The sequence below is a fragment of the Neoarius graeffei genome, chromosome 11 (assembly GCF_027579695.1).
Source record: "Neoarius graeffei isolate fNeoGra1 chromosome 11, fNeoGra1.pri, whole genome shotgun sequence".
Classification (NCBI taxonomy): domain Eukaryota; kingdom Metazoa; phylum Chordata; class Actinopteri; order Siluriformes; family Ariidae; genus Neoarius; species Neoarius graeffei.
In genome coordinates, this window is record NC_083579.1 from 8100021 (window position 1) to 8125083 (window position 25063).

Sequence of the window (25063 nt, forward strand, 5' to 3'; positions counted from 1 at the left end):
GATGGATGGATGGATGGATGGATGGATGGATGGATGGATGAACAGGGAACATGAAGGCATTATGAAAAATGAACAGTAAAGTAAATGGCGAAGACAAAAATAAAGAAGATTTACATGAACCGACAGCTCGAGCGATACAAAATATAAAGCAGATGTAGGACACAGTAAGACGATATTTAAAAAAAATTAAAACAGCTTTACACAGTTTATGTATACAGTTAGGTCCATATATATTTGGACACTGACACAAATTTTGTTTTTTTTATCTGTTTACTGAAACATATTCAAGTTATAGTTATATAATGGACATGGACATAAAGTCCAGACTTTCAGCTTTCATTTGAGGGTATCCACATTAAAATTGGATGAAGGGTTTAGGAGTTTCAGCTCCTTAACATGTGCCACCCTGTTTTTAAAGGGACCAAAAGTAATTGGACAATTGACTCAAAGGCTATTTCATGGGCAGGTGCGGGCAATTCCTTCGTTATGTCATTCTCAATTAAGCAGATAAAAGGCCTGGAGTTGATTTGAGGTGTGGTGCTTGCATTTGGAAGATTTTGCTGTGAAAACATGCGGTCAAAGGAGCTCTCCATGCAGGTGAAACAAGCCATTCTTAAGCTGCGAAAACAGAAAAAACCCATCCGAGAAATTGCTACAATATTAGGAGTGGCAAAATCTACAGTTTGGTACATCCTGAGAAAGAAAGAAAGCACTGGTGAACTCCTCAATGCAAAAAAACCCTGGACACTCACAGAAGACAACAGTGGTGGATGATCGCAGAATAATTTCCATGGTGAAGAGAAACCCCTTCACAACAGCCAACCAAGTGAACAACACTCTCCAGGAGGTAGGCGTATCAATATCCAAATCTACCATAAAGAGAAGACTGCATGAAAGTAAATACAGAGGGTTCACTGCACGGTGCAAGCCACTCATAAGCCTCAAGAATAAAAAGGCTAGATTGGACTTTGCTAAAAAAGCATCTAAAAAAGCCAGCACAGTTCTGGAAGAACATTCTTTGGACAGGTGAAACCAAGATCAACCTCTACCAGAATGATGGAAAGAAAAAAGTATGGCAAAGGCATGGTACAGCTCATGATCCAAAGCATACCACATCATCTGTAAAACATGGTGGAGACAGTGTGATGGCTTGGGCATGCATGGCTGCCAGTGGCACTGGGTCACTAGTGTTTATTGATGATGTGACACAGGACAGAAGCAGCCGGATGAATTCTGAGGTATTCAGAGACATACTGTGTGCTCAAATCCAGCCAAACTGATTGGTCGGCGTTTCATAATACAGATGGACAACGACCCAAAACATAAAGCCAAAGCAACCCAGGAGTTTATTAAAGCAAAAAAGTGGAATATTCTTGAATGGCCAAGTCAGTCACCTGATCTCAACCCAATTGAGCAGCATTTCACTTGTTAAAGACTAAACTTCAGACAGAAAGGCCCACAAACAAACAGCAACTGAAAACCGCTGCAGTAAAGGCCTGGCAGAGCATTAAAAAGGAGGAAACACAGCGTCTGGTGATGTCCATGAGTTCAAGACTTCAGGCAGTCATTGCCAACAAAGGGTTTTCAACCAAGTATTAGAAATTAACATTTTATTTACAATTATTTAATTTGTCCAATTACTTTTGAGCCCTTGAAATGAAGGGATTGTGTTTAAAAAATGCTTTAGTTCCTCACATTTTTATGCAATCATTTTGTTCAACCCACTGAATTAAAGCTGAAAGTCTGACCTTCAACTGCATCTGAATTGTTTTGTTCAAAATTCATTGTGGTAATGTACAGAACCAAAATTAGAAAAATGTTGCCTCTGTCCAAATATTTATGGACCTAACTACTGTATATACACACACACCATGAGTCGAAGCACTAAACTACCCTTTAATAAAGTTATACATAGAAAGACAACTCATACAGCGACACTGAAGTGGTTTAAATAAGCCTGCTCATTATGTGTGTGCGCACGCACGTGCGTGTGTGTGTGTGGGGAGTGGAGTTTCTGTAACCCAGTCTGGATTCATGTGTAGAGTTTTTGTAAGGTCTACGTGAGTAAGTGCACGCTCAGGAAAAAATGCAAGGCAAAAGGCAAGAACTGTACATCAGGGATTTGACCTGCTGCAAGAAAGAGAGAAGGAAAATAAAAAAGGTTAAAACAAGATGTAGCGGTAAATAAAGGAGGAAGAAATACAGAGACCGATAGAAGTACAGGAAAGAGAAATGGATGTAAAAGTGGAGAGAAAAGAAAGAGAGGGAGGAACGAAAATAGGGAGAGATGAAGAAAGAGAAATATAGCGAAGATGAGTGAGAGAAGGATCAAAGAAAGGGTGAGAAAGAGGAGAAAGAAAAGAAAGAAGCAGCAAAATTGATCAAAGGGGTGAAGAAGAGAGAGATGGAGCGGTAGTGGAAAGGGTGAGAGAAAAAAGACAAGAAAGGGTGAAGGGAAGAAACAGAGAGACAAAACATATTTAACAAGTGTTGCCAGACAAAACAAACCTCGCCCCATAGCACTCATGATGAATATGAAGGAAGATATCACAAAAAAACGATTTTGACCTTTTTGGTGACCTTGACTTTGACCTTGTGTGTGAACATACTTGGCCAATAAACATGGTTCTGATTCTCTGCTGCTCTCAGCCAATCAGAACACACCGTACTGCACGATTCTTACACGCTTACATTCTTACAGCATGATGACAAAGTGGCTAGCGTCTCGATATGAAGCAGTAGCCACAAAGACCTTGACCGGATGACCCCCAAAATGTTGGAGGTTGTATTTGAGACCAATGCCCATCTATCCTGAAAGTTTCATGAAGATTGATCCAGCTGTTTTCCCATAATATCATTAACCCCCCCCCCCCAAAAAAAAAAAACCAAAGAAAGAAAGAAACTCCACTGAAAACAATACCTCGCCCCCTGGTGGACTCCGTCCCAGGCGAGATAAAAAGGAGGCAGAAGATGGTGGGAGTGAGAGAGGAATGGAATGAGAAAGGGAAAGACAGCAAGTAGAGCGGTGGAAGAAGGGGAGAGAGAGAAAATAATGTGACTAGGAAGAAATAAATGAAGAAATAGAAAGGGAGGAATGGATACAAAGAGAAAGGAGGGGTGAGAGATGAGGAGATGAGAAAGAAGCAAAAAAGTTAAAAAGAAAGAAAACTGAGGTGAAGGGAAAGAATGTGCTGAAGAAGAGAAAAAAGTGGAATAAAACTGAGTTAAGGAAAGGAGTGAAGGAGAAAAAGGGAGAGAAAAACAGCAATGATAGATGTGATGAGGAAAAGAGAGAAAAGTGGAATAAAAGGAGAAACAGAAAGAAAGGAGTAAGAGATAAGGAGAAATGAAGTCATAGATAGATAGATAGATAGATAGATAGATAGATAGATAGATAGATAGATAGATAGATGTGCTGAAGAGAAGAGAAAAATTAGAATAAAGGGGAGCGTCAAGGAAAGGCGTGAGAAAAAGAGAGAGAAAGAAAAAACAGCAATGATAGATAGGCAAAGAAAAAATGTGCTAAAGAAAAAGTGGAATAAAGGGGAGAGTCAAAGAAAGGCGTGAAGGAGAAAAAGGAAGAGAACAGCAATGATAGATCGATAGATAGACGAGGAAAAGAGAAGTGGAATCAAGGGAGAAACAAAGAAAGAGGAGTGAGAGATGAGGGGAAAATAAAATCAGATAGATAGAGAGAGAATAATGTGCTGAAGAAGAGAAAAAATGGAATAAAGGGGAGTGTCAAGTAAAGGCATGAGAGAAAAAGAGGGTGAGAAAGAAAAAACAGCAATGATAGATAGATAGATAGATAGATAGATAGATAGATAGATAGATAGATAGATAGATAGATAGATAGAAAAATGTGCTAAAGAAAAAGTGGAATAAAGGGGAGTGTCAAGTAAAGGCATGAGAGAAAAAGAGAGCGAGAAAGAAAAAACAGCAATGATAGATAGATAGATAGATAGATAGATAGATAGATAGATAGATAGATAGATAGATAGATAGATAGATAGATGTGCTAAAGAAAAAGTGGAATAAAGGGGAGTGTCAAGGAAAGGCATGAGAGAAAAAGAGCGAGAAAGAAAAAACAGCAATGACAGATAGATAGATAGATAGATAGATAGATAGATAGATAGATAGATAGATAGATAGATAGATAGAAAAATGTGCTAAAGAAAAAGTGGAATAAAGGGGAGTGTCAAGTAAAGGCATGAGAGAAAAAGAGAGCGAGAAAGAAAAAACAGCAATGATAGATAGATAGATAGATAGATAGATAGATAGATAGATAGATAGATAGATAGATAGATAGATAGATGTGCTAAAGAAAAAGTGGAATAAAGGGGAGTGTCAAGGAAAGGCATGAGAGAAAAAGAGCGAGAAAGAAAAAACAGCAATGACAGATAGATAGATAGATAGATAGATAGATAGATAGATAGATAGATAGATAGATAGATAGATAGATAGATAGATAGATAGAAAAATGTGCTAAAGAAAAAGTGGAATAAAGGGGAGAGTCAAGGAAAGGCATGAGAGAAAAAGAGCAAGAAAGAAAAAACAGCGATGATAGACAGACAGACAGACAGATAGAAAAATGTGCTAAAGAAAAAGTGGAATAAAGGGGAGCGTCAAGGAAAGGCATGAGAGAAAAAGAGCGAGAAAGAAAAAACAGCAACGATAGATAGACAGATAGATAGAAAAATGTGCTAAAGAAAAAGTGGAATAAAGGGGAGCGTCAAGGAAAAGAGTGAAGGAGAAAAAGGAAGAGAGAACAGCAATGATAGATATGATAAAGAGAAAAAATAAAAGTTGAATAAAGGGAGAAGCACAAAGAAAGGAGTGAGAAATGAGGGGGACAAATAGATGGACAGAGAAAATTTAAGAGAGAATAATGTGATTGGTGAAAAGAGGGGAAAGAGTGCAGTAAGTTGAGAAACAGACAAAGAAAGAAAAGGAGTGAGAGATGAGAGAAAAATAAAATGATAGCTGGGTGGGTAGAAGAGAAAGGAAAGAGTTACAGAGAAGAAAATGGAGAAAGAAAAAGGGAGAGAGTGAAAGAGGAAAAGAACAGAACAAGACTAGAGAGGAAGGGAGTGAGCGAGAAAGAGGGAGAGAACGTGACCCATGGTGACAAGAATGAGCCTCGCCTGACAGAGAGGAGATTCTGTCTCCTCATTGGCTGACACAGATAAGAGCAAAAGAAATCGTCCAATCAGAACACAGCTGTCTGTAGGCAGATATGACCTCAGTGTAGCTGGAATTCAGGCAGCGCAGAGTTCAAGTTCAATTTTGAGTTGAGTTGAGTTGAGTTCTCTCTCTCTGAGAAGAGGAAGTGAACCCACATACAGTTAACACACCCAGATGACTCCTGACCAATCAGAATCAAGAATTCAGCACTACTATAGTGATTAAATGTAGCCTAGATAGCTCGCTCAACACTGCCACAAGGATGTGGTGAAGGAGGAAACAGGAAGTGTTTGTCAACCCTAACATTGTACTGAGTGTTTACAATCAGAATGACTAACATTATAAATAAACGAACATTTCAATGCCAATAAAAAGATTTCTAAAAAGCAGCCAGGCTCAGTTTTACCTATTTGTCATCTTTTCTGTCTTTTCAGTAAAGCTCATCGTTCTCATCCCTCTTTACCTCAGCTTTTAACACCTCTTCATGAGCATGCTAACTGTTAGCAAGAATCAAACTTCACTCACCTGGGTTTTGTTCTGTAACACAGACTGAAAGATTCAGAGCTCACTTCACACCGGGGTTTTGTCCCCCCCGCTCTAGTGCACTTAATTAACTTCAGGAATCACTTCATAATTTAGCTAATATGCTAAGTCCATACGATGTTTGATAACTAGCTAGAACCTTTCAGCCTAAAAGGCTTTTGATAATTAGCTAGCATCTTTAAGCACCTGAGGGGTTTTGCTAATTAGCTAGTTACATTAAAACCATAACATATTTTTGAGAGTCAAGTCTCGAAGTCCCTAAATTGTTTTGAGAATTAGCTATTTACTTTAAACTCCTAAGATGTTTGTTAAAGAGCTCGTTACTTTAAACTATAAATTTTTGATAATTAGCTAGCATCTTTAAGCACCTGAGGTGTTTTTGAGAATTAGCTAGTTACTTTAAGCTTTTAGAAGTTTGTTAATTAACACTGTAAATTGATTTATTTTTGAGAATTAACTAGTTACTTTAAGTTCATAAGATGTTCGTTAATTAGCTGGTTACTTTAAAACCATAAAATGTTTTTCAGCATTAGCTAGCATCTTTAAGCACCTAAGCTGTTTTTGAGAATTAGCTACTGATGATAATTTAAGCTTTTAAGGTGTTTGTTAATTAGCTAGTTACTTTAAAACGATATTTTTTAAAGAATTAGCTAGCATCTTTAAGTACCTAAGGTGTTTTTGAAAATTAGCAAGTTATTTTAAGCTTATAAGGTGTTTGTTAATTAGCTAGTTACATTAAAATCATAAGGTGTTTTTGAGTGTTAGCTAGCATCTTTAAGCACCTAAGGTATTTTTGAGAATTAGCTAGTGATGATAATTTAAGCTTTTAAGATGTTTGTTAATTAGCTAGTTACTTTAAAACCATATTTTTTTAAGAATTAGCTAGCATCTTTAAGTATCTAAGGTGTTTTTGAGAATTGGCAAGTTATTTCAAGCTTATAAGGTGTTTGTTAATTAGCTAGTTACATTAAAATCATAAGGTGTTTTTGAGTGTTAGCTAGCATCTTTAAGTACCTAAAGTGTTTTTGAGAAATAGCTAGTTACTTTAAATCCATTAGGTGTTTTTGAGAGTTAGCTAGTATCTTTAAACTCATAAGATGTTTGTTAATTAGCTAATTACTTTAAAACCATAAAATGTTCTTCATAAATTAGCTAACATCCTTAAGCACTTAAGGTGCTTTTGAGAATTAGCTCGTTACTTTAAGCTCATAAGGTGTTTAATTAGCTGGTCACTTTTAAAACCATATATGGTTTTAATTTACTGTACTTTAAAGCCATCATGTTTTTGAGAATTTGCAAGTTACATTAGGGTGTTTCTTGAGAATTAGCTCGTTCCTTTAAGTTCATAACATGTTTGCTAATTAGCCAGTTGTGTCTTTCAAGTGTGTGAAAGCAGGATTTTTCTGAGCTGATTATTATACCTGCAAATGCTTCAGTGCTGCAGTCAAACAGCAAACAAGAGCCAGGTGAAAAAAGTCTGTTTTAAAGCATGCTAAATGCTAATTCACGAATGTGGCTAACAACGAATGCATAAGAAACAACAAATACTGTCTTGTTTTATGTAACAGAATTTCTGTGAAGACCCATTCCTGCATTAATTCACCCGAATCTGACCTTTCACCTCTTAGTGCCTGGTTAACAGCTTATGAGCACCCAGTGATCGCGAGGATCAACCAGCGAATCGAGGACATTACAGGCCTGGACATGCTCACAGCTGAAGAGCTGCAGGTGAGCGATTAAAACTACTGGACCAACCTTTTGAACATTTCTGGATGGGAAGGTTTATGTAAATAATTTGTTTTGACTACCCCACTTAGGAGTGGGGTGAAGAGTATGATACTTTCCATGATACAAATTGTATGTCAGAATATATTGGTTGGTGTTGAGTGGTGTATCAGATATATTCCATTCAGCTAGCATGATGTTGAACAAATTGAAGATGAGTAGCTGAATGGAAGATATCTGATATACCATGAAATAAAGCCAGCCAATATTATTATTATTATTATTATTATTATTATTATTATTATTATTTCCATACACACACTCTTTATATCAGCATTTGCGAAGGCCAGTGCTAGCTTACCTGCGACTTGGTGCTGTTAGCATGGTAGTCCAGTTACCAGTCAGTATTTGATATGTATTTATCTGGTGGATGATTTTAAAGGGGAATGGACATTAAAATTTGTCCTAAAACTGTTTCCATATCGCGATCTAGCATAAAATTTGCTTTCTTTTGATATACGGCAAGCTAGTATCCAAATCACAAAATCCAAGATATTTAACAATAACATCAGCAGTAATCGCTATCCCAGTTCGTTTTTTTTTGCTGCCATACGATAATCTGGGCGCCATATTGTGATGTCAGCGCAGTAATCCACTCCGTGTAAACAACAAGGAAAAGCAATGTCTGACTCGGCTGTCAGTGAAATTAGTGTGGATTTGTCCGAATTTTCAGAAGAATTATCTGATGATAATGGGTTAGAAGAAAGAGAACTTTCACAGGTTCAACCTAGAGATATTCAACCATATCGATTTGAACCATATGTGCCAGATACAGAACTCGAAGTGTCTGATAATGATTTTTGCTCCATGCAGTCCATGCAATGTCCTTTCAGCCATGTTTTTGCTCCGTGTCATGGCTGAATCCTGAATGACTCCTATTTGTATAAATAGGGCACTACATAGGCAGCAGTGGTAGTTTCTTTTTCCCTGACATGGAAGCGCACTTGTATACTGAGGAGGAAAGCAATTTGCATTACAGCCGTGAGGCGGCTCGGCTTTCCCTTTCGGGCGCTCTCGTTTTCTGTTAGAATTTGGTAAAGAAAAAAATAAATAAATATTATTTACCAGCTTACCGGGTCCATGAACATAAATCTGACAGCTGACAAGGTCGGGATATAAACGAATCGAATACAAACCACCCGCCGGGACTCCTACTTATGCGGCTCCAGCTTATCCTTGAAGCTGGAGCCGCAGCTGGATGAAGCCGGCAGCGCGCAGTGATAAGAAGGGAGAGAAAATAGTGCCAAGCGATTGCGAGGTTTGACTTTTTATTTGGCAACGGTTTTGTGATGCAAATATATCACTCTTTTGAACACATACTGTTTTGAGACGAAAAACGTTTTACTTTCGTGACCCCAACAAGCCAGACTACTTTCGTCTGGACCAAAACTGGACAAGAACTGGACTCACAGGATGCTGTCAGGGGTAAGTCAGTGTGTTTGCACGACACTATTGATGGGGATGCCATACAGATTCATGTCAAAAATCCCGAACTATCCCTTTAACATAATATTTTGTGAATGTTACATTGAGCACGGGTTCGTTGTACTTGTTTTGTCCATAGATTCCTCATATGCGAGTCCTTTGAAAACCTAAAAAGTGTCACATTGTGGCTAGGAATATTACAGCAACCTGCAGCAACACATCGATTTGGCATTCTCACATAATATGTAGGGGAATCTACAACAAAAAAAATGATTCCGCAACTCAACGCGTATAAAGGAATGTAAACATTCATCCGAGAATTTTTCCTGGTTACTGCGCTGACGTCATATCCGGCTTCTTCCTCGCGAGTAGAACGGTTTTCGGCGGGGTGCTTGAATCTGTGATATTTCGAACTATTGTGTCGATTTGTAAAAAAACGATGTGTTTACTGATAAAAACTGCCGTGTATTGGTGGACAAAATATTATAATCTTTACGAATAAATGAACTTGTGTTGGTCCTTTCCATTCCCCTTTAAAGTCTCACTGAAAGTGTTTTGTCGTCCCCCCCCCCAGGTAGCAAATTACGGTGTTGGAGGACAGTACGAGCCGCATTTTGACTTTGGCAGGGTGAGTTAATTTATCTCCACTACACAGATATACAAAAATGAGTTTTCCTCAGTGTTTACATGACTGTTCTTATGGACAGTGTAACGTTGTTGTCACTAAGTAATAAACAGTAACACGAGCCCAGCGTTACGTTGGTGACCAGTTAAAACACGTACATATGGAATTACTGATATGGTGATGTTTTCTGTAAAGAGTTGTTCATTTAACATTTATGGAAGGAGTCTCCAGTGTCACTGTAAGTGAAATAAAACACTATGGGTTGTGCTGTTATGGAACAATAAATTTAGGGGTGATGACAGCATCTCCCAACCCCATAACCACTGATTATTTTTCTATAACAGCACATCCTCAAAATGCTCATACAGTTATTCTCATACAAGTTTGATAGCTTAGCAACACCTTAGCAACAGCCTGGCAACACCTTAGCAATCACCTAGCAACATCATAGCAGCCACATAACGTGCTCAAAATGTTTTATTCCTGATACAAACTCGACTCTTTATGTCTAGCAACATCCTGGCAACAATCTAGCAACACCCTCACAACACCTTAGAAACCACCTGGCAACATCCTAGCAACACCTTAGAAACCACCTGGCAACTACCTAGCAACACCCAATCAACACCTTAGAAACTACCTAGCAACACCATAGCAACGCCTTAGAAACCACCTAGCAACGCCTTAGCAACATCTTAGCAATCACGTAGCATTCTCAAAATGTTTTATTCTTTACTTATATAAGATTGACTGACTGTTTACACCTTAGCAACTAGCTGGCAACACCCTGGGAACCACCTAGCAACACCTTGGCAACCACCTAGCAACACCTTAGGAATGACCTAGTAACATCATAGCAACCACGTAATATCCTCAAAATGTTTGATTCCTTACTTGTACAAACTTGACTCTTTACGTCTAGCAACACCCTGGCAACCACATAGCAACCATCTGGGAACACCCTGGCAACAACCTAGCAACATCATAGCAACACCTTTGGAACAGCTTAACAACACAATAGCAGCCACCCAGTCACAACCTAATAATCATCACAATCGCAATATCTCGATGCGACACTTCTGTGCTGCAGTGGAGCAATCACACTCACATTTTCTTGCAGAAATGTGTCTCTAGTTGTAATAAACAGTTGATTGATTTAAAGTGCTGATGACACGTTTTTGACATCTTTGGCGATGTTTTATAACATAAAAAGTAATTCCCGATGATCCATACATTAATTCACGAAGGCGCCTATTTTACAAGTTATGATAAAAAACGCGGCTATTTGGGCAAATTTGACGGGGCTGCAGCACCCAGGAGACGAAAGAGGAGGAGGGGCTATATGACGTCAGCGAAAGAACCTTCCTCCTAACTTACCAGTTTGTTGTTGATGCGGCAGGTGTTCAGTTTATCATTATTAGTATTTTTATTATACGTTTTATATATATATATATATATATATATATATATATATATATATATATATATATATATATATATATATATATATATATATATCGCGTTGTGTTGCCGGCTTTTGCTCCAAAACCCACAAGGATGGGGTAAGTTTATTCAAGTTTCCCAGAGATCCCGAGCTGCATGCGAAGTGGGTGAAGCAAGTCAGGCGCACTCGTGACAAGTGGGAGCCCTCACCAACATCCGTCCTGTGCTCTGAACACTTCGATTTGGATTGTTTTGGACACCCTTCCCAGCTTAAAGGAATCTCTTGGGTGTTCAGTTCAGCACAAACGTGTGCTGCTACCATCAGCAGTGCCTACAGTATTCCGGAGGGGGTCTACTAGTAGCTATGCCGGATCCAGCAGTCGCCTGGGACAAGGCGACTCCTCCAAACACAGTCCAACTGTCAGAACATGTGTTGAGAAACGACATAAGATAAAGGTACATAGAGCTATAGAGTGCTCCGACATGATGCTAAAAATAGTAACACTGCGGTCTGCGCGGCCATCTTGGAAGTGACTCGCTCCAGAGCGCTCATAGAGTACACATCATAGAGTACACATTCATGATAATCATAAATGTAATCATAAAGTCGGCGTGATATCAGTCATGTATTTGCTTGTGAAAGCTTGTTTCTCAAAGCAAACACTGAGGGAAAGCTAACTTAGCCAGACAAGTAGGCTACAGATTGTCATTTGCTTACGCTGATGTAGGTTATCAAATATTTTGCTTCATTCAAGGATAAAACTACGAAGCCATAAACTAGAAGACGTGCCTGCCAATATTATCCTAAATGTATCACGGATCAGGCATAGTCGTAAGCTTATTATGTTAGCCGTTTGCATGCTCCATTAGGAACTATGTATTCAGTGTAGCATACAGCTTACATGATATAAGCAGTGTTTACACATGCAAGACAACAATACACAATATTAAAATATTGATTCCGTAACATTTTGAACAAATACGGGTTGACCTACCAATCCTTGTTATCCAACCTTGTGGTGTTCAATGCTGGGCTGTCCATCTCGGGGTCGGAGTCGCTCTCAGATTGCACAGTAACAGGTTCAAACCTGTACGGTTGGATGCACCCGTGTTCGTCATCACTTGATTCTTCCGATCTATCCCACTCACAACACAATTCTAGACTCCCAGAAGAGGAAGAGCTAGAGAGTTCACCGGCGTTTTCATGCGCCATTTCCATTGAGCCAGTGAACCGCAGTGTGTTCTTCCGCTGATGTCACAACATGGCCGCGAGCCACGGACCCAGTTTTCTTGCGCTGTGCAATTAAAAGTTGGATATTCGCGTAACAGCAGCTTCTTTTCACGTAATTATAACAGAAATCTAACATGTTTGCCATGTTGTATAGTTTATTTAAGAAATTGCATAGAGTCATGTTCGTGTCATCAGCACTTTAAGCAGTAATGATAACCGGAGACAAAATCTACGACCTCTGATATATCTCTAAATAATTCTTTAATATTGTCTTAACTGTGTTTGTGTCTTTGTTTTTGCTGTGTGTGTGTGTGTGTGTGTGTGTGTGTGTGTCCAGAAAGATGAGCCGGATGCATTCAAAGAGCTTGGCACAGGGAACCGAATCGCCACCTGGCTCTTTTATGTGAGTTATCACTCTCATTCATCACTCCTCCTTTCGCCTGTCCATCTCTTATGACCTCTGTCATCATTCGGGTCTCTCACACACGGGTTTGGGTCTCTCTCTCACTCTCTCTCTCACACACACACACACACACACACCTACTGTAACGATTAATGTTCTCATGGGGTTTCCAGTGTCTAATAAAGTAGTATAGGGTTTAGTACGAGCTTTTCATTTTGTCATCTGTTATATGATGCGTTTAAAAATATTTATAAGCTGAATTTATAAGCCTGAGTCTGTAGCTGGTTTTATTACAGCCAGTTATTATAAACTGTAGCTCTTTAAAGTAGACTATAGTAACACAAATACACATTATGTTTTGGCTGCTAAGTATTTCTGAGCATCTTGGAGAACGTGTAAGAGTTCTTCTGGAGACTTTGGCAGTCACATTTGTTTGAAAAAGTGGTTTATTGTGTAACATGTTACTTTCTTTACTGACATGCAAATGTGTTTTCTGTAAAATTAATTTCTTTGGGGGAAAAAGCTCTTTAAAAAAAATGCAGTAATGCAGAAGACATGAAATAAATATTTAAAGCAAAATTTGTATGCTAAATAATAGGGTACCCAGAAATACAGTACTTTTTTATAGTACTGTATGTTTCCTAATTTTAACCATAAAAAGCAACCTTTTTCACTCATGACTTTCTTAACTTCTTCACTTTTTCTATCCATCCATCCATCCATCCATCCATTGACCCATCTATTTGTACATCCATCTATCCATCCATTTAGCCAGTCAGCCAATAATCCATCTTTCCACTGATTTATCCATCTATCCATTCATCCACGTGTGTCCATGTACTCCTCCAGCCTGTTGATCCATCTGTTGATCCATCTAGCCAACCCTCTGTTCATTTGGCCATCCAATCATCTACCCATCCATCTAGCCAACCCTTTGTTCATTTGGCCATCCATCCATCTGTCCGTCCGTCCAGCTAGCCAACCCTCTGTTCATTTGGCCATCCATCCGCCCATCCATCTAGCCAACCCTCTGTTCATTTGGCCATCCATCCATCCATCCAGTCATCTACCTATCCATCTAGCCAACCCTCTGTTCATTTGGCCATCCGTTCATCCATTCGTCCATCCATCCAATCATCTACCCATCCATCTAGCCAACCCTCTGTTCATTTGGCCATCCATCTAGCCAACTCTTTGTTCATTTGGCCATCCATCCATCCATCCATCCATCCATCCATCCATCCATCCATCCATCCATCCATCCATCCAGGGACCCATTTATCTATCTATTTGTACATTCCTTTGTCCATCTATCCATCCACTAATTTTGCAGTTTTCCTTCCATCATGCCATTTAGCCAGTCAACCATTAATCCATCTCTCCACTGATTTCATCTACCCATCTTTTCATTCATACCCGTATCCATGTACTCCTCCATACATTGATCTGTTGAGCCATCCATCCATCAATCATCCTACCATATAGTCAATCATCTGTTCATTTATCCAGCTATCCATCTAGTGACCCCTCCGTTCATTTGGCCATCCATCCAGTGACCCATCTATCCATCTATTTGTACATTGTACATTTGTCCATCCATCTATCCATCAACCCATCTAGCCAACCCAATATTCATCTGTCCATCCATCCATTCATCTGTCCATCCATCCATTTGTCTGTCCATCCAGCTACTTATCTATTCTCCCATTCAAGAACACAGCATCTCATCCATTCATCTCACATCTTTCATGTTTATTCAGTGTCCCACTGCTTGTGCTTTGGTTGGTACCAGTATTCCAGCTGTTTGGGGTCTGGTCTCTAGATGTCCCTCAGATGATGTAGCTGTTTAGTATTAATCTATAAGCGTCGCTGTAGTTTATTCTCTTTGCCTTTGTATATACAGTGTTTACTCTGTTCAGCTGTTATCAGTTAACACAAATAATAAATGATTAACAAAAAGTGACATGTTATATATGATCATGTGTTGCCACAATGCTGGCTCGAGAACAAAAAAACTACACATATTATAGTTAAATAAATGATATTTCAATGAAGTGACTATTAAACTTGTTGAATTTGATTCTGCAGATGAGTGACGTGCCAGCAGGGGGCGCTACAGTTTTCCCAGACGTTGGAGCTGCAGTTTGGCCCAAAAAGGCAGGACTCATGTTTTATTACTCTCACACTATATACTGAATTAGCTAATGGTAGTTATTGTATTAGTATTTAATAAGTGTGTTAATTGGTGTGTGTGTGTGTGTTTTGCAGGGAACAGCAGTATTCTGGTATAACCTTTTCCCTAGTGGAGAGGGGGATTACAGCACAAGACACGCGGCCTGTCCTGTACTGGTGGGCAACAAGTGGGGTGAGTGTGTTCTTCACACAGGAGGAACATTTCGACTCGAATCCACCTGATTTTTCATTCATACATTTTAAATCAGTTGATGTTGTTCACTTCAGTTTCTGTCTCCTTATTATTAAGTTATTATCATCATCATCATCAACACCCATAATGCTGGGCTGCCAACTCTCACGCAATGAGCGTGAGACACACGCATTTGATTGTCTTCACACGCTCACACACCATACCTCCGATTTCTCACGCTAGAAAAAAATCTAGTTTATCTATCTAATCTAGGCTACCCATTGCGTCGCGCCAACCACTTGCGATCGATCAATTACGCCTTACGCACGGCTAAACAGGCAGAGAGGTGTTCCCTTCTGTACACACTCCCCTATGGTAGGTGGCGCATCTAATGATGCTGCACTCGCCGGAAGTTGGATAATTGCCTACCGTCAATTTAGAGGAAGAGGAGAGAGAAGAAGGTATCCGAGTTGAAGACGGGTGTCTCAGACAGGTTTGTACATATGCACACCAATGTGTGGTGTTACTGGCGTAATTATGAACTTATATAAAGTTTCTTAATCGTTTTAGCCTATAAGTGTTGTGAGAATATTTAATGCCATATCGAGAGCTGTGTACTAGGCATGCTAAATCATTATAGGCCTCCTGCCGTGCCACAGCCTCTATCTTCCCCAACAAGCAGCACGGGAGAGCACCTCCTTAGCACATGTTTATTAAGGCGCATTTTTAGTTTGTTTACTGTATGTTATCATACTTTATGACTATTTGAAGCCATACTGGAAATGTTGTAAAATAAAGCAAGTAAGAGATAATATTACAAATGCAAGAAGAGCCATTAGTCACCATACCTATTGTTTATTTACAGGGTATTTATTTTTAATTATTTATGATGTATGTAATTGCTCAGTTAAAGTAAATAAAGCATGGTCACCTGTAATATCAAAGAACTTGAACTTGTGAATAATTAAAAAAAAAAGACAGAGAACAATATACTGAGGAGACAGGGTTTCAAAGAGGGCAAGACAGGTAGAGAATATTTGTCAGATAACAGGCCCTGACAAATGCTCTATTACTAATAAGAAACATAGATAAGAAATAAATTAATAAGAAATATATTAATATAGCTTACAGGGTCTCCGCGGATCCTTAAAAAGTCTTAAAAAGTCTTATTTTTAATATGTGTTTTTTAAGATCTTAAAAAGCATTATATTTCGCTATTTTTTGAGCTATGGTATTAAATTTCACATGGGAGGTATTAAATTTCATCCGGGTAGCCTACGGTAAATGGAAAAAAAAAACATATGTCTGGATTTTTTTTCCGCGCTAACGTTATTTATTCAACCAGCGTCGTTTGTTATCAAGATGCTGAACAAGTAGCACAAGAGCCGTTGTGTGTCTAGCACTAGTTCTAATAGCGCAGGAACCACGCCACTGGGGGCAGTGTGTTCTTTTATCCATGTAGTAGACAGTGATGGGAATAACGGCGTTAGAAATAAACGGCGTTACTAACGGCGTTACTTTTTTTTAGTAACGAGTAATCTAACTAATTACTTTTTACATCGTTATAACGCCGTTCCCGTTACTTACAATAAAATACTATGCGTTACTTTATTAAAGCTGTTCTCATCTGGCACGCTGCTCGCTCAGCCTTTCTTTACTCTGCTTTCGTGTGGGGCGGGGAGACACGAGACAACGGCACAGTAAGCCAATCAGAGTAGATTTGGACAACATACGTAGGTAGGCCACGCCTACTGCACTACTGCGCACTCTTTCAATCGGAAGACCCGGCGGTGGCGAGCGGTCAGCCCAGCACTGCGCTTTCACACTGGAAATACAGCCAGGACTTTTCATTACTTGAAATAAAAGGCAAGAGTGTTTACGTGCAATGCACATTATGTCGAGGAACAAAGCGTTTGTCCTCGTCAGTGGCCAGTAATTAGTAATTTTAATAACTACAGAAATATATTACATTTGATAGATGTCTTCTCACATTGTCCCACAAAAATATTAATATAGTGTAGATAACATTACTAATTGGTTCTGTTAAGTGTCCATTTCAGTCATTAAACACATTTAACATTCACTTTTATTATGATTACACTAATTGAATTTGATTTTTTTTTTGAGGGGGAACAAAATGTAACGGAATAATTACTTTCCCTGGTAATTAGTTACTTTTATGACAAAGTAACTCCGTTACTAACTCAGTTACTTTTTGGGAAAAGTAACTAGTAACTATAACTAATTACTTTTTGAAAGTAACGTGCCCAACACTGGTAGTAGAACCATTGAGAGTAGAGCAGACGAGGAAGAAGTGGTTGAACTTGAACATGAACGGAGATGGGGAAGTGTAAGTTTAGTAACAAGTGGCTTGAGGAGCCAAAATAGAAAAGTTGGCTAACAGCAGCAACTTCAGAATATGAAGCGAGATGTAAGGTATGTTGGAAAGACATCAAGTTAACAACAATGGGCTGTAAAGCCCTTGACGCTCACTCGAAAGGGGAAAAGCATATGCGCTATGCTGCTAGTCGGGCAACAACAGTCCCCAGAGGCAGTTCGATCAGTAGTCAAACTTCCTTGTTTCCTCACTGTTTATGCTCATGGCAGTACCCTACTATTAAAATATTGAGAAAGCAGTTAATGTTCTGTTTTGTTAACTGAAGATCAATTTGTTTCCTCACTGTTTGTTTACAGCAGTACCCCACTATTAAAATATCGAGAAGGCAGCTAATGTTCTGTTTTGTAAACTGAAGATGCACATTTTTTATAAAAAAAAATGCTTTGAACTTAACCTAGAGTGTGCTTTTTTTTTTTTACTGTACGTATTTGTTCCGCGGTAGTAGTCTTATTTTTTATACTCAGTGGTCTTAAAATGGTCTTAAAAAGTATTATTTTTGCTGGTCAGAAATGTGCAGAGACCCTGAGCTTATTTAAGTATGACCAAAATTTTTAAGCCCAACTTTGTGTGCACATTCCCACCTATGGCCAAGGTTCAGCTTTTTGTGTTTCAATACTGTTCAAACTTAATCATTTTAATGTTTCTTGTAGCACATGCACATTTTGCTTACTGTTTAAGCATTTTATTTGTTCTTTTGCTGTTGATATTTTTCCCCATGCCAATCTTCTGCTGAACCCAGTGGTGGGGAAAGCCCTTAAATGCATAATGAATAGTCAGTGAGGGACAATTTTATTTTTTGCAACAGTTATTAAAAACTTAACATTTAGTTTCAATTCAGAAGGTGTTTAGGCTTAGCTGATGAAATATTTTCAAACATGAACTTGCCTTTAAATCTGAAACAGGTCTATAGGGCTACAGGAACATTGGAAGTCATCTGTAGTTTTCTAGTGTGAGGGCTTTTAAGCCAAAACTTGATGCTTTTGTTGGCCACAAGCTGAAGGCCTGGCAAGTCAGGGTGTGTAAGAATGTAGGTATGGCACAGCAGGTCACTCCAAAAATCCACCAGAATGCAGGAACATCTACTAAATCCAAAATCTCAAAACCACCCCCCCCTCCCCCATTGTCCATCTCCAGCTGGACGACCCACAAACAAAACACCAGAATGCAGGGGGACAAGTGAATATCAAACTGAATACAAAATTCCCACTTACTGCGTGGTGTGCGGAAAAATTTTGCCGTCGACCCCCCCCAAAAAAAATTCTCACTCCAAGGAATTTTGAAAAGTTGGCAGCCCTGCATAATGTCCCAGGAAACTGACACATGTGCCAACTTGCCAACTTACTTAAATATCACTAGTAAAATTTATCATCAGTTTAACAAAAATATAATTTCTCTCTCACATATCTCTCCTTTAGAACCACAAAGACAAATTCGAAGCTACATTATTATATTACACAGCATTCAAAATCCCAGATGACACCCCATTTCACAAGGCTACGATCATATCAATATGTCTTCCAAGATTCCCTCACACACACAAACACCGTGTTCTCCAGTGCACCCAGGCTCAGTGGACTGCAGCAGCTCATTTGGAGTATCCGGACAACACAAGTTTATGTTGACATTAATATCGCATGGCAAAAACAACCTGTTTTATCCGTCTGTGCCAAAGGCTGGCTATGGTACGGTCGGCTGGCTGGTTCTGCCTGAGCTTCACGTCGACTTAAAGGGGAACTGAAGTCATTTTTAAACTTTGCTTTATTTCTTAACGTGTTATTCAGTTACATTTTCGGTTTTAGTAACCTTATATTATCGTGACTCGTATCGGCAACGAATTGCAATTAAATATTATACTTATCAGCCTATTCGGTTTTTAGCCGTGTTGAATTTAGTTCGTTTGGTCCACGGCAGGCGTCGCTTATCCACGCGATCTTCACGAGACTTGTGCAAGACTTCGAAACGTGACGTGTCAGCCAGGTGTCAGTGCCGCCATTTTGAAAACTGTTTTCCAAACGTTTTCCAATATTGCACAAATGAGTTTAAATGACGATTACTGCCTACTTTTTTCAAACTTTCCTGATTGCTATCAAAACAAACAAAACTTCCGGCTTGATTACATCAGCATTCGAAAGACAGCGCGCACGTCTTTTGACAACGTTGGCAGATGTCGGTCACTTTGACTTCCGCTGTACGTTTTACTTCCTTCCTACGATGTCTCGCACAGGTCTCAACGCATCTCGTTTACGGCCATTGCTTTGACATACGGACTGATGTATTACGTAGCATAGCTGGGATAGGCTCCAGCTTGCCTGCGACCCTGTAGAACAGGATAAAACGGCTAGAGAAGATGAGATGAGATATTTAATAAAATTATTTAATAGAATTTTGATGATAAAAAATTTGCCTTCATTTCTCCTTTAAAACATATGATTAAATGATGTCAGGGCAAGTATTGGTGTCTCCATGAACACAAATTGTTGTTGACGTGTTAAATAAACTTAGTCGGGGCAAACAGACCCCCACTGGAGATATTCAGTAATATTCACTCGGACTTTTGAGCTCACCTGGCTCACTGATCATGAAGACCCTACGCTTACCATCTTTTTTCGTCTGGAAAAATCCAACAATAGTGGATTATGGTTTGTTTGTTTTTTTGAAGTCGTCTTCCAGTCAGTTCTGAATGTTCTTCTGTTGGTGGCTACCAAAATTTTGATTGTCCACTATGCGGTGCTCAATTATGTTCCCCTCCATCTTCAGACGCTGCAAGTCAAGTTCCGATCGTTAGCTCATCCGGCTGCCAGGTGTTGTCCGTCTAGCGTCGTCCACATTTCAGAAAAATCGCTTCTTCTCTCTCAATTCTTCACTGATTTTTATTCTTTTTGGAAGGAAGGTAGGTCTGCCTGGGGTGCATATAGCTTCTAGCCAAATTTGCAAAATTGCAATTAATAATGAAGATCTGGAGTAATTAATCAATCCCTAACGAGCAGTTTCCACACAAATTGCTTCTTCTCCGTCAATTCTTCACCGATTTTGATTCTTTCTGGCATGAAGGTAGGGGGAACTAGGTTGGATATAGCTTCTACACAGATTTGCTTCATTACAGTTATTACCAAAGTTAGGGACTAATTATTCTCATCTCATTATCTCTAGCCGCTTTATCCTGTTCTACAGGGTCGCAGGCAAGCTGGAGCCTATCCCAGCTGACTACGGGCGAAAGGCGGGGTACACCCTGGACAAGTCGCCAGGTCATCACAGGGCTGACACATAGACACAGACAACCATTCACACTCACATTCACACCTACGGTCAATTTAGAGTCACCAGTTAACCTAACCTGCATGTCTTTGGACTGTGGGGGAAACCGGAGCACCCGGAGGAAACCCACGCAGACACGGGGAGAACATGCAAACTCCGCACAGAAAGGCCCTCGCCGGCCACGGGGCTCGAACCCGGACCTTCTTGCTGTGAGGCGACAGCGCTAACCACTACACCACCGTGCCGCCCGGGACTAATTATTATTTAATACAATTTATTGAATGTAATATCATTAATATTATAAATATTTGAGCTGGACTGGTTGAGAGTAGAACTGTGCAAGGTGGCCCACTTTAGATCGTTCCTTCTGGACTAGACGGGGCCAGAGTGAGCTACGCCATCATTGACGGTCTCCTTTTCTATTAATCTCTTACTTCAAAGATGTGCGGTTAGGTCAACATGGGGGGCCTTGGGTCGAAGTGCCTTTGAGCAAGACACCTAACCCCTAACTGCTCCCTGGGCGCTGTAGAATAGCTTGCCTGCGATCCTGCAAAGGATAAGCGGTTACGGATGATGGATGTACACAGTGAAATTCCTCCTCGGGATTTAACCCATCTGAAGCGTGCACACACATATTCAGAGCAGTGGGCAGCTATACTACAGCGCCCAGGGAGCAGTTGGGGGTTCGGTGCCTTGCTCAAGGGCACTTCAGCCATGATACAGAGGGAGGGGAAAGTGCTGTTCATTCACCCAACTCTCCTCACATTTTCCCTGCTGGTCATGGGAATCAAACTGGCGACCCTTTGGGCTTCTTCTCTAACCTTCATGCCATGGCTGCCCTCAGGGTCCATTCCTTCATGAGGTTTTTCTTCTTTCTCTCATTCCAGTGTCGAACAAATGGATCCATGAGAGAGGTCAGGAGTTCAGGCGACCCTGCAGCCTCAGCGGACAAGAATGACGAACAGAAAACATTTCCTCCTCATCCTCCTCTTCCTCCACCCTCACACCATCATTACATGGACAATCTCCCATTTCATTTGCTTTTTTGTTTTAGATTGGCCATGAGTCTGTTTTCACATGGAGAAATGGTCACCATTTTACACACACACACACACACACGCGCGCGCACACAGAAATGTCCAGATATCCATTACGGCTTTAAACAGTCTAAACTTTAAACACTGAAACATCCAAGCACTCCAAACATGAAAAATAAAGCAATAAAACAAAGGCCGTGTTTTATTTACAAGTTCAACTCTGACCAAAGGAGCCGTTTAATTTCCAGAAATAAATCAGGGTTTGAGCTTTCAACCAGATGTTCAGACATTTCTTAACAAACTAAAATTCCTGGTGTGACCAAATGGTTTTTTTTTCTGTTCCTGGGTTTCAATTTTATTTATCTGAAGAGGTCAAAACCTTTGTGTGGTTTTTTTTTTGTGTGTCTGTGGAAGTGTTATTTTAAAAAGTTTTTAAAAGTTTTCTATGGAAATAAAAAAATGTGCCTTTCATGACTGGATTTCTTTCCCTTGTCTTGTTTCAAAGCTGAACGCTGTAATCATGAAGCAGATTATACACTGCAGTAATTTACCAATGATTATAATTTATATAAAGAATGACACATACGTTTTATCTCGTTATAGTTACATTTAATGTTATGCGAACTTGGTATCCTCAGAACACCACTGGGGATCTTCAGCTGCTATAAATGTTCCTTCAGCAGCCTCTCAAAGTCCATTAGACAAAAACCTCTGTGTCCTTTTGAGAAATTAAAAAAAAAAAAAGTGTGCACTTCTCGCTCCTGGAGACTCCAAACATAAATGTTAAGCATCTGACCAGTCAGAGTCGAGAACTCAACAGCATGGTGGTGTGGAGATTATGATGAAACACCGACATTTCCGCACTTTCTGGGAGGTGAGTCTGAGGTTTGGATGTGACGAGCAGACCTGGTGTTGTGGTGTACTGGACAGAATCCAGATGTTTTCCCCACCAATTCCCAAATCTTTGTATCTAAGGACTAATTTTAATGTGGCTGCTTTCAGGTCCCACTATGACTTGGAGTGTTTAAATATGTAACATATAGAATTATAATCATCATGTGGAATCTTGTATGGGATCTTCGGCCATGTGTGAGACAGAGACAGTGCATGGCAGTATGAGATCGTCTGTGTGTGTGTGTGTGAGACTGTGTGGCAGTATCAGAGTGTATGTGAGACAGTGCGTGGCAGTATAAGAAAGTGTGAGGCAGTATCTGTTAGGTAGGGCTGGGAATCGAACCCAGGTCGCTGGTGTAGTAACCCAGCCAATACCCACTAGGCTAAGCAGAGGAATGACTCAAGTGCAGAGGAGTGAGATCAAAGCCAATGTTCAAAAGGTTTATTAGCCCAAGCTAACAGAAGTCCAGTAATATCCACAGCTCGTGATAAAAAAAAAAAAAAAAAAAAAAAAAAATCCACAAAAGTAAAATTCCAACACACAGAAGATACAAGGGAAAACATCCAAAAGTTCAAAAGTCCAAAAATCCAAACCAAAGGAGAGAAGGCAAAAATCCAAACGCTCAGAAGATACAAAAGACAAGGCTACAAGTAAACAAAAACAGTCCAAATGTCCCAAGAAAACAGGCAGAAGTACTCAGATCAATGACTAGTAGTGAACAGCACAAAGACTTAGTAACTAGAGACACAAACTGGGGTAGTATAAATACCCAAAGTAATAGAACACATGACCAGGTTAAACTAGGCAATTAAGAAAATAGGCGGGACAGTTAACAACGAACAGGTGGGGCACAAGGCACATGAAAAACGAAGAAGCACATGGCTGTCAAAACAAACACAAATGACACAGATACAATAGCGGCCTCTAGAGGCCGAGAAAGTCACAACGCCTAACAGTATCAGAGTGTGTGTGAGACAGTGCGTGGCAGTATGAGAGTGTGTAAGAGGGTGTGAGACAGTGTGTGGCAGTATGAGAGTGTGTAAGAGGGTGTGAGACAGTGTGTGGCAGTATGAGAGTGTGAGACACTGTGTGGCAGTATGAGAGTGTGAGACAGTGTGTGGCAGTATGAGAGTGTGTAAGAGGGTGTGAGACAGTGTGTGGCAGTATGAGAGTGTGAGACAGTGTGTGGCAGTATGAGAGTGTGTAAGAGGGTGTGAGACAGTGTGTGGCAGTATGAGAGTGTGAGACAATGTGTGGCAGTATGAGAGTGTGAGAGAGTGTGTGGCAGTATAAGAGTGTGAGACAGTGCGTGGCAGTATGAGAGTGTGTAAGAGGGTGTGAGACAGTGTGTGGCAGTATGAGAGTGTGTAAGAGGGTGTGAGACAGTGTGTGGCAGTATGAGAGTGTGTAAGAGGGTGTGAGACAGTGTGTGGCAGTATGAGAGTGTGAGACAATGTGTGGCAGTATGAGAGTGTGAGAGAGTGTGTGGCAGTATAAGAGTGTGAGACAGTGCGTGGCAGTATGAGAGTGTGTAAGAGGGTGTGAGACAGTGTGTGGCAGTATGAGAGTGTGTAAGAGGGTGTGAGACAGTGTGTGGCAGTATGAGAGTGTGTAAGAGGGTGTGAGACAGTGTGTGGCAGTATGAGAGTGTGTAAGAGGGTGTGAGACAGTGTGTGGCAGTATGAGAGTGTGTAAGAGGGTGTGAGACACTGTGTGGCAGTATGAGAGTGTGTAAGAGGGTGTGAGACACTGTGTGGCAGTATGAGAGTGTGTAAGAGGGTGTGAGACAGTGTGTGGCAGTATGAGAGTGTGTGTGTGTGAGACAGTGTGTGGCAGTATGAGAGAGAGTGTGTGTGTGTGTGTGTGTGTGTGTGTGTGTGTGTGTGTGTGTGTGTGAGTGAGACAGTGTGTGGCAGTATGAGAGTGTGTAAGAGGGTGTGAGACAGTGTGTGGCAGTATGAGTGTGAGAGAGTGTGTGGCAGTATGAGAGTGTGAGAGAGTGTGTGGCAGTATGAGAGTGTGAGATAGTGCGTGGCAGTATGAGAGTGTGTAAGAGGGTGTGAGACAGTGTGTGGCAGTATGAGAGTGTGTAAGAGGGTGTGAGACACTGTGTGGCAGTATGAGAGTGTGAGAGAGGGTGTGGCAGTATGAGAGTGTGAGACAGTGCGTGGCAGTATGAGAGTGAGATAGTGTGTGTGAGACAGTGCGTGGCAGTATGAGAGTGTGTGTGTGTTTGTGTGTGTGAGACAGTGTGTGGCAGTATGAGAGTGTGAGAGAGTGTGTGGCAGTATGAGAGTGTGTGTGTGTGAGACAGTGTGTGGCAGTATGAGAGTGTGTAAGAGGGTGTGAGAGAGGGTGTGGCAGTATGAGAGTGTGAGACAGTGTGTGGCAGTATGAGAGTGTGTAAGAGGGTGTGAGACACTGTGTGGCAGTATGAGTGTGAGAGAGGGTGTGGCAGTATGAGAGTGTGAGAC

General features: G+C 40.3%; 1 protein-coding gene across 4 annotated transcripts in view; it reads left to right on the plus strand.

Annotated features, from left to right (window-relative positions):
• The window catches only part of p4ha1b (prolyl 4-hydroxylase, alpha polypeptide I b), a 60786-nt gene extending 38686 nt beyond the window's left edge, over positions 1 to 22100 (plus strand). For all 4 annotated transcript variants that reach the window (XM_060933363.1, XM_060933364.1, XM_060933366.1 and 1 more), the window contains exons 10-15: positions 7356 to 7455; positions 9512 to 9565; positions 12574 to 12639; positions 14728 to 14796; positions 14908 to 15004; positions 21545 to 22100. In XM_060933363.1, the coding sequence (XP_060789346.1) occupies positions 7356 to 7455; positions 9512 to 9565; positions 12574 to 12639; positions 14728 to 14796; positions 14908 to 15004; positions 21545 to 21615 (457 nt within the window). In that variant the 3' untranslated portion in view covers positions 21616 to 22100. The remainder of the gene's footprint in view (positions 1 to 7355; positions 7456 to 9511; positions 9566 to 12573; positions 12640 to 14727; positions 14797 to 14907; positions 15005 to 21544) is intronic.
• The last annotated feature ends 2963 nt before the right edge of the window (positions 22101 to 25063 follow it).